We start from the raw sequence: 9,912 nt of genomic DNA, 5'->3' as shown, positions 1-9,912 counted from the left end.
AAGATGTTTAAGGTGGTGCTGCCAGGCAAAAAGGAAGAGCACAGATGAGGTTCATGGATGTAATGGAGGAGTACATACAGAAGGCTGGTGTGACAGAAAAGGAGGATGCTAGGAATATGTGATATTTGTTTTATTTTCTTTCTTGCCCATTTTCCTGTGTTTAAAGTCTTCAGCCTGTTAGCTTTAAATGTCTTAATCAAACTGCAGTAATGAGTTTCCTGTACACAAAGCAAAATTATAAACTCTTACGTCACATTTCTCCAGCAACATAAACAACACCGTGACAACCGTGCACATTCACCAGGCTTTTTATTATTATTTTTAATTTTTACAATTCCTGAAGTTTGGCCCCTCAAATAATTTTATCAAAATGGAAATCAGCTGTCGACATTCAAAGGTTTCAGGTGTACCACAGCCTTAACAGTAGTAAAGTGCGAAAGTACACATCACCTAAAACTGGTATTTTAAGAAGAATGTATGAACTGTGCATAGGAACAATTATTTTTGTTTTTACATGTTTGTAAATGCATTAACTGCTTTTAAAGCACAAAAAGCAAAAAGTCATTCTGCAGTAAACTTCTGTTAGCACATTTCTTTAAACATCATGCCAAGCAGACAAACATCTCCTAAAGTATGCATGCACACACACTCTCACTCACAACCTTTTCTCTTTGGCTTACAATGCTGAAACAATCACAAGCTCATACACGGGTTCTGTTCCAGCAGATTTCTCAGAGCCTTCAGCAGAAGTTCTGATCGAAGGGCTTTCTTTGGAGCTATTGTTGTATCAAACGTTTTGCAGAAAGTTCTTCAATCAAGCTAGAGCAAATCTAGCCAACAAGGTGAAAGGGTAATTTCTCACTTTCTAAAAAATCTTTTTGGCAAAGTGCTCGAAAATCTGGCGTCACAGACGTGCAAAGGTTTCCCAAACTGAGCCGTTATACATTCACATTCATGTACAGCGAATGATTCTAAAGGAAAGCACCTGAATTAGGTTTGCCAGTGTGCGACACATGTTTAGGGTGAGAGTCACTTCAGCACATTCTCAGCCCTTGATTTGTTTCAAGTCCAGCTGAACTGGAGGCTTTCACTGCCTGGCATGTGTCCGAATGCTGTGTGAGGGTTAGAGGCAAATTGTGGGGCTTCTTGAGTCTTAATCTTCACATTCTGCGAACATGAAGACGAGCGATTTGTCATGTGACTGTGCACTCGTCCACAGTCGAGGATCGACTTCAAAGTGCTTCATTAGGTGGAAAATAATGCTATTAAACTCCTCTTTCTTCGTCATCCTCCTCCTCATCCCCATCCTCTTCTTCTTCTTCCTCTTCAACATCCTCCTCCTCTTCCTCCTCCTCCTCCGGGCTGTAATCATCATCATGCGGTCCCACCCCATCTTCCTCCTCATCGTCTTCCTCCTCCTCCCCCTCGCTTCTCATTTCCTCTTCGCTGCTGTCATCTAGGTCGTCTTCATCTTCATCGTCCTCCTCCTCGTCCTCCTCCGGAGCCTCTTCCTCATTCTCGTCCTGCTCCTCCTCAGGATCAGAAACGTAGCCTGATGGAGAAAACGAAACAGAGGTTTGAGCAGAGCTGAAACAGCACAAATCGTTACGCTGCCAGATGTTTTTGGGTTAGAGGCTTGTGAAGCCGTTTCAGACACAGTGACGGATGTCAGCAAATGACTGAATATTTCTTACACAGGGAATTGATAGCATCGCTAATGTGAGGCCGGAGCTCATCTTCCAGAAATTTTCTCATTTCCTCTTCCATCGTCATTCCCACACCCTCCGTCTCCATGTCGACATACTCTGGGTAAAACATGGTTTTCCTTAGCTGCCTGCGGTAACTAAAGTGCACAAAGACAAAAGTGACAGTTTGTTTCCTTCATCCATGTATACACGTCTTAAAACGCTAATTGTTTGCCACTATGCTGAGACATAAGTAAGCACTTCAGTCAGTCTATAATAATCAGCTTAAGTAAAACTATTATATGTGCTGGTAAAAGATCCTTAAATATCATGCTTCTAATGGTTTTTTGTGATATACACAGAGCGGCCACTTTGTTAGGTACACCTGTTGAATTGCTGAATGCAAATATCTAATTAGCCAATCGCATGGCAGCAACATACATGTCACAAAGGTTGAATCATCTCAAACTGGTTTCTTGAACATGACAGTGAGTTCACTGTACTCCAACAATCTCCACAGTCAGCAGATCTCAATCTAATAGAGCAACGTTGGGACGTGGTGGAACCGGAGATTCACATCATGGATGTAAAGCCGGCAAATCTGCAGCCACTGTGTGATACCGTCATGTCAACATGGACCAAAATCTCTCAAACATTTCAAGCAACCTGTTGAAGTAGCTCTGTAGTTAAGAACCTGGCACCAATGAGATGTATTCAAAAAAAAAGTGGCTGCTGAGTGTTTGTTTTTTCCTCCCCACAAAAAATAAGCTAACAGATAGATAATTTCAGCTGTGAGAAATATTAGGATGTTTAAACTTTATTTTGTCTGTATGATGTGAGAATAAAGCAAAGATGAACTGAGAATTTAAAAAAAAGACTTACTATTTTCCTTTTGTCCTGTATGCCTGAAAAAAACAAAACAGACATCAACACAAATAAATCAATTATTAAAACAAATCTATGCGTTTCTCCACACATAGATTGTACTTTGGTGGGCAGCCCTGGAATATAAACCATCACATTTACATCATCCTAGCAGGATAGTCTGAGAGTTTGATGACAGCATTTTGTTGGTATTTTTACAGCTTTTAACTTCAGCAGGATAAACTTTCTTTGGATCAGTTCAATAATGTCACAAGAAAATGTTCCGTGCTTTAAGAGTAAAATCATGGCCGCAGTTTGACAGTGACGCGTTAGAGTCTCACCTCGATGAAGCGGAAAGGGTCGCTCTCGAGCATGAGACCTTCGACGCCGCAGCGGACTTCCTGTAAGCGCGCCTGGTCCTTGGTGATCTTGATGATGTTCATCTGAATGGTCGGTCCGTTGATGTCACAGTGAGCGCGTGCACAGTCTCGCAATCTGCCGATGAAGCTCTGCGCTTTGGTCTTCATCTCGTCTCCCAGTCGGGTCAAGCACAGCTCGGTGTCGTCCATAAACTTCTAACGAGGGAAGCGACGGAAAGAAGAAAAAGTCAATCAGCTGGATGATGGTGCAAAAGTGCAAGAATTTAATTTACTCAACATGAATAAGTGATGTGTAAACGGTCTAGTGCTTTACACATTCACCTAACCTAACCAGATGAGACCGTCCCCTTTGGGGTTGCGTCAGGAAGGTATGGAAGCTCATTTCTGCCACAGATTTTTTATTTTTTTTTCCAGCATCTGTAAATCCAAATTTTGTGTTACAATGTTAAAAATTTCAAATTAATAACTCAAAAGTTTTATTTAGGCATCTTGAAATTTAGAGTTACTCAGAAGTTTGAGTCAGAGCATTGCCTGACTTTGTTTTTTTGAAGCAGAAACAAGTGCCCATAGCAAAGGCATCCTGGGTACTAAAAATAAATCAATCAGCAAGCCTATGTGATTAAGGGAGCAGAAGAAAAGAGGGAAAAAAAAAAAAAAAAAAAAAAAAAAAAAAAAAAACACACAACACCTCCTTATTATACTCCTTACCATGTTAAGCTTATTTATAATTTATTTTTTTATTTATTTATTTATTTTTTTTAAAAAAACAAACAAAAAAAACATTCAAGTTCTCAACTTTGGACATATTACTTCTTTTTTAGGATTCGAATTTTGTGTTAGTAAATTGTTAAACAGTGGTGGTGCTGGGCTGTGCTCTTTGCCTGACTGCTGATAGGAAAGGTGGAGCTGGTTGATTCAGAGCGCAGTATCAGGTGAGGCAAGAGGCACACCTGTAGCAGAAGGGGAAGTCATACAAGGAGGACGTACACAGTGAGAAGGACTTTTAAAAAGCGCGTGCCCTGAGCACCCTGTTTACAAAGCTGAACAAGCTGTTCTATGCAGAGGAGAACTGACAGTGGCTGAGCCTCTTGCCACAGTACTGTACAGTTGTGGTCATACACTCATCATGGGCATGAATGTTGAAAAAGTCTCCAGGTTGCTCTCCATGGTGCTGAAAAGGTTTTTTTCCCCCCAAATCACTGCATGGAATATACAAAACACTAAAACAAATGAAACCGCAGAAACTTCAAAGTGGTTTTTATGAACATCCTGTGATCTGTAACGGTTTCTTCTGTTTAGAGGTCTCTGGCTTCATTTAACTCAAAGGTAACGTGCAGCAGAGCTTCTTAGAACATGATGACCCAGCACCTCTACAGGCGTCAATCTGCACCTTCAGAGGCCTGGGTGGACTTTATCTAGTTTTGGGATGACTGAGGCCTTACATTCATAAAACTTTGGTATGGTTTAGACTAGAGATGGCACGATACCACTTTTTTATGTCCGATACCGATATAGTGCGTTTTTTAATCAATAAAACTGTTTGTTTTGTTTTTTTTATATCTTGCTGCATTTTGTATAAGTTCATACTCAAGTTTAAAACAAAACACTAAAGCTATTCTGTTATACCTGTATGCAAAAAAATACACTGCACCCAAATTATTTCATAGTTCAGCAATACTGATCAATCTAATAAACTTAAACCTACTCCATCCTCCCTATTCTGGTATTTTAAAGAGTACTTAGCGGAAATATTAAGCAACTTAACTAATTGGGTTCTAAAACTCTCAGCAACAAAAAACAAAAGGGACCCCCCCCACCCTCCACCTCATGATGCTTAATCGACGTAATCAACTTTAATTTGATGCAGTGTGAAAAAAAAAAAAAATGCACAAAAATCAATTATGTTTCAAGAATAATTAAATAGATTCAACATCTTTCTTCAACAGAACTGCAGACTGCACAGATGGTTCCTTCCCAAAGGAAAAAGTACTATAGCTTACTAGGGTATATTAGACTTAACAGTTACTATATCCAGTAATGGACTTCTATACATTTTACATCAGATTAAAACTTTGGGTGTAAGAGTCAGATAATTATTTATTAAAAGCTAGACATTTTAAATGAGAATAAGAAAGAAAAGTATGTCTTTGTGCCCCCTTTTCCCTGTTCATGCCCTATCGGCCCCCCTGGCTAAACTTTGCTAGATCCGTCCCTGCACAGTTACCAGCCGTCAGCTACATAGAAAAAGATCCTGGTGTAGAAAGTAATATTAAATAAATTCTAACAAAAGATTATCAAGCTTAAACGTGCTGCTGTTGTTCAGCCGCTGGTTTCCTCTTTCTGGCGCAAAGTGGGCCAAAAACAAACAAGAGAGACGGACACGCGCCTTAGAAAAGCCGATCAGCTGATCATTGATCAGTTTCATGATTGGAGTAGCAGCAGGAGAGAGAGAGAGAGAGAGGCAGTCGCTCCATATATTGGTTGTTAAGCTTAACGCTGGAATGCTTTACAAGCATTCAGAGATGAACTTACACACTTGCTTTACTTCTCTCTGGGATCACTTTCTCGGAGATAAAATGCGGGTTTGGTAGCGAGGCTCCAAATACACACAGCCGCTCTATCACGTGACGCACACTGCTTCCACGCGCTAAGGTTATGAGCCGAGTTACGCCATGTCGCAAGTTTTGTGAAGTGCTTTTTTAATATTTAATGGATCGGATTACAGTTTTTATTTCTCTCCGATATCCGTTCCAGTAATTTACGTCAGTATCGGACCGATACGAAATATCGGATCGGTCCATCTCCAGTTTAGACTAAAGGAAAAGGTGCTGTGTTAGCCTTATCTGAATAAATAAGGAGCTTTGGAAAAACTGTAGCTGTGTCCTGATACCACACAGCCCTCACTAATAATTATTCCAGCCACCAGCGTGATCATCCCTGCTTTCCTCAGGAATGAGCTTTACAGAAGTCTCTTAAAGGCTTCATCTAGAACTAGAAGTAGTACTGGCACACGCACATGCTGAGTCAGTATTTATGTTTAGGTACAGGCCTCCCAGAACTGGGATTGAAAAGACAAAAGTGCAAAATAATAGTAGTTTAAAAAAAAAACAAAAAACAAGACAAATGGTAACATACTAAAAAAAAAAAATGTATCAGTTATGTTTAGATAGTGAAATGTGAGGCCTCTTACTTTACTGTGCCGCTCCTTCTCCTTCTGCTCCTGGAATTTTTTCTCAGCCATGCTGTACTTCCTTTCTATCCTGTACAGCTGCTTGTCCAGCACCCCCTGGCAAACAAGAGCAGCCGAGCAAGTTTAAAGCGAATGAAGGCACAAAACGGTTTCACGTTTAACATGAAGGGACTCCAAGATTGAGCATAAAATAGGAAGTGCGTCCTGTCAATATGTTGTTGTTGTTGTTGCTGTTGGTGGTGTGTGAGACTGGGAGCTGCAAAGCTACAGCCAAGCAGTGTTGAAACAGCTGAGGGCATAAAGTATACGCTGGACAGCGCTAAAATGTGGACGGGTCTGCTGTGGTTCTTTCATTCAGCTTAAACAATTAAATAAATTCTCAACTGCCACTCATAGGACATTTTGTCTTTTTCAGACCATTCCTACAAATCCTACAGACAGTTCTGTGGGAAAATCTGTTTCTGAAATACTCAGACAAGACCATGCGATGCCAACAACCATTCAAAATCACTTAAGTACCCTCTTCCTCATTCTGATGCTCAATTTGAATTTCAGCATTTCTATTTACCTAAATGAGTTAATGCCTGATTATGTTCGCATTAACAAGCATTTGAACTGATGTATCTAATAGAGTGGCCAGTGCGTGTATATTCAGTGTTTAGCCATAAAAAAACCCTCTTTATCATCATAACATTACAGACTGGAGAAACTCTAATTTTGGTAAAGAGTGTACCTTTAAATCCTTCATTGTATTTTTCAGAGTCTTGATCGTGTGTCCTGAGTGTCCTCCCTCTATGGTACAGGCGTTGCACACACATATCTTGTCATCAATGCAGTAGTATCTGGAGTAAAAATAACAGGGCTCAGATAAAAATGAACACTAAAAGCTGATCAACAGAGCAAATCAGTAAAGCCTGGGGGGGGGGGCGGCGACATCCTCACTAGTAAATAAATAAAGGTTTTACAGACACTCAGCTACTCTTCATGAAAAAGTCAAAAGGCCATCTCCTCCTCCTCCCTACCTGTAGATCTCATCATGATCACGGCACTTCCTCTTCCAGAAGTCATTCATCGGCTCGGTGAGAGGATGCATGCGGAATGCCGGCAGTTCCAGATGTGGCTTTAAATGCTCTTGGCACATCGACACCTCGCATTTCAAGCAGGTCTTTACTGCAAACATCGAAGCGGCAGCAGCAGGAGCTGCTGCTCCCTCGCTATCACCCCCTTGTTGAGAAACAGAAGCGGTAGAAGAGCAGTCCACAGCAGCACTGGCAGCCGGTGCCTCGGCAGAGCCTGAAGGGCAGTAGTCACATGGCACAGCAATCCCATTCCTGCAAGGTTGTAGCACGAGAGAAGACGACGGCAGATCCCTTGATTTTAAAGCTGTGGGAGGCATGGCGCGAACCCTGCGCCTGTGACGGTAGTCATCGGCGATATTGGCAAGTTTAAAGTTTTTCTGAAAGTTGGTGCTACACTGGTGGCTGTTACGGCATTCTGGACAGCGGAAGTGACTCCGCTCTGCCTGCCGCTTTAGGCGATCGAGGCAAGTCTTGCAGAAGTTGTGCCCGCAAGGAAGCAAGTGAGGGTCCCGGTACAAGTCCAAGCACACCGGACAGGTGAGCTCATCCTGAAGGACACTGGACTGCGGTGACTCAGCCGAGGCCATGTCACTGGATGTGAGGGCAGGGGAAATGAGCTGGAGACAGATGGACGTGGCCCAAAATAGGAAAGAGTGGCAATGATGAGGGGGGACAGACGTGGAAACAGAGGGTGAGGTGGTCGGGATAGGAGAGAGTAAAAGGAAAAGAAACAGGAGGAAAAAAAGGACTCCACACGTTTCCTAAAGTGTGGTTTAATTTTCTGCAGGCTGCTGAAAACAGAAGAAACAAGTTTAAGTTTATTGCTAATGAATGTCTTCAAATTGTATTCTGTCACATTAATAGCTTAAAAACACAAAAATAAACATACAAGGCCTAGAGAAAAAACTGTTTACTTGTTATGCTTTTCATAACAAATAAACCAGGCAAATGCAGTTTTTTGCAGCTGGTTTGCATAATTTAAATGTGCTGCCAGTCATTTACAGTCAGAAAAAAAGAAATCACGAGTATTAATTATTCTTTGAGACTCAAATGTCAAAATGTGCTAACTTTTCCTTTTCTCGTGATGGCAAACTTGAGCAGATCTGGCTTTCACTGATAAAACAAAAACAACAACAACAACAACAACAACAACAACAAACAGAAAGTTGAGCACTTCCACGGAGAGCAGGTGTTATAAACACTTGCAATGTTCTTAAATATTTATATTATTGTTTTAAGTACGCTTGAGAGTGTCACGTGATCATTTTCGCTTCCTCCTAATTGTACATGCTGCATAATAAAGCCTGGAATTGAAAGTAAAACTTCCTGCTTGTCGAGACCACAGGGCAAAGTCACTTGTCCCGTCTTGCTCTGTTTATTGAACACGTTTAACAAAATCAGTCTGCTGTTTACATGACACACAAAAAAAGTGCAGTTCCCAGTGGTCAGCACTGGTTTCCAGTGTCGCACCTGTCACACACACAGGCCTGGAAAGCTGCCATGAAAGCGTCCAGCCCTTGATTAAAACAGAGGGCCTTTAATGTGTCACGGATTTAAAAACCTGCGATCGCCTCTGTCCGTTAAAGTGTTAAACCGACAATTAGCTAACTTGGCTACACTAATCTCCCGCTCCCCGTCGAGATGCCGGGGAATAGGTTAAAAAACAAAACAAAAAACGGAACAAACAGACATTAAAGTCCCCTTACCTCGACAGAGTATCCAAGGTAGCTTTGTGAAGAGATGAAACGGTGATTTTTGCGGTTTGACAGCCTGTCAGTCGTGGCCGTGGTGCACCTGCCGTGGCTAACGTGTTAACATTACCGCCCGTTAGCGCTGCCGCTTTTTCCCCCTTGTTCCCTCTGTGTCCGCACACAGTCCAGGTTAGTCCGCGGGGAAATATTCCAGACAGCCGGCATTTAGATTCCCATCTGGAGTTTTCTGGATGTGACACAAAAGGACGAGTTGACACAAACCTGTGCGGAAGACAAACAGACAGCTGGTGGACTGAGACCGAGCAGGTTGATGCGGGGAAAATGCCGCCTTCACTGTGCCTGGGAAATCTGTATTTTATACGTACTGCGCGATTTGTTTGTGATTGCGCCGCTCGGGATCGCTGTTACATAGTGTGGGCTGTTGCAGAATGGTTGTTGAATCCTGTTATGAGTCATTCTATAATTAGAGGACAATTTAGGGTTCATGATCTTCTCTCATGTCTTTAAGAAAGACGATTAGCAAAATCATTTCAAAGATGTGGGACTGTCATGGCTGAGGCCGTGAAGACAGAAGGACTCAGAAGCGGAACTTACACAGACGCAAAAGAACGTGAAAACAAGCCTTTATTCTCTAAACATGGAATGCAACAACAATTAAACAATGAAAGCTGCAAGCAGTGTTGGGAGGGCGTGTCAAGCTACTCCCAACCAGGGGGGGGGATCTAGAGAAATTTTCTTAGAGTGGCATGAGGGTGGCAAAATCCAGGACACTATGCAATATATTCAGTTTTAGCATTTATATTCAATGTTGACTGTAACTACGCTCAAACTGTTAATGCTATCTTATTTTAATAAACAACACTGTCATATGCAAAACTGGGGTGGCACTTGGGGTGGCAAAGGATCATTTTAGGGTGGCACTTGCCACTCCATGCCACCCTTCTAGATCTGCCCCTGCTCCCAACACCTACACCCAGCAAGTCCGATCTGGTGTCACACTGA

At 42.0% G+C, this 9,912-nt stretch overlaps 1 protein-coding gene across 3 annotated transcripts; it reads right to left on the bottom strand.

Annotated features, from left to right (window-relative positions):
* Window positions 1–292: 292 nt before the first annotated feature.
* Window positions 293–9,259, bottom strand: LOC146390742 (E3 ubiquitin/ISG15 ligase TRIM25). Of its 3 annotated transcripts, none has more exons than XM_084923731.1 (8): window positions 8,905–9,259; window positions 7,142–7,989; window positions 6,853–6,961; window positions 6,120–6,215; window positions 2,891–3,124; window positions 2,568–2,590; window positions 1,695–1,843; window positions 293–1,552 (listed from the first exon to the last, which is right to left on the bottom strand). In XM_084923731.1, exons 2-8 carry the CDS (start codon window positions 7,783–7,785, stop codon window positions 1,266–1,268), a joined length of 1,542 nt encoding a protein of 513 aa, XP_084779857.1. In that variant the 5' UTR covers window positions 7,786–7,989; window positions 8,905–9,259; the 3' UTR covers window positions 293–1,265. The 3 variants fall into 3 exon arrangements, with proteins under 3 accessions (XP_084779857.1, XP_084779858.1, XP_084779859.1); XM_084923732.1 differs by having other exon boundaries at window positions 7,142–7,986; XM_084923733.1 differs by having other exon boundaries at window positions 7,142–7,815.
* Between the last annotated feature and the right edge of the window lie 653 nt (window positions 9,260–9,912).

Source organism: Perissodus microlepis, chromosome 3, assembly GCF_051167445.1.
Source record: "Perissodus microlepis isolate ML-2025 ecotype Zambia chromosome 3, ASM5116744v1, whole genome shotgun sequence".
NCBI lineage: Eukaryota > Metazoa > Chordata > Actinopteri > Cichliformes > Cichlidae > Perissodus > Perissodus microlepis.
The sequence above is the reverse complement of the archived record's forward strand: the minus strand, read 5'-3'. Positions and strand labels throughout refer to the sequence as shown.

Coding starts and splice junctions, on each gene's coding strand:
- LOC146390742 (XM_084923731.1), bottom strand. CDS start 7,785: ATGGCCTCGGCTGAGTCACCGCAGTCCAGTGTCCTTCAGGATGAGCTC. Junction 1,844..2,567: donor TACAGGACAAAAGGAAAATA/GTAAGTCTTTTT, acceptor TGTGCACTTTAG/TTACCGCAGGCAGCTAAGGA. Junction 1,553..1,694: donor CGATGCTATCAATTCCCTGT/GTAAGAAATATT, acceptor TTTCTCCATCAG/GCTACGTTTCTGATCCTGAG.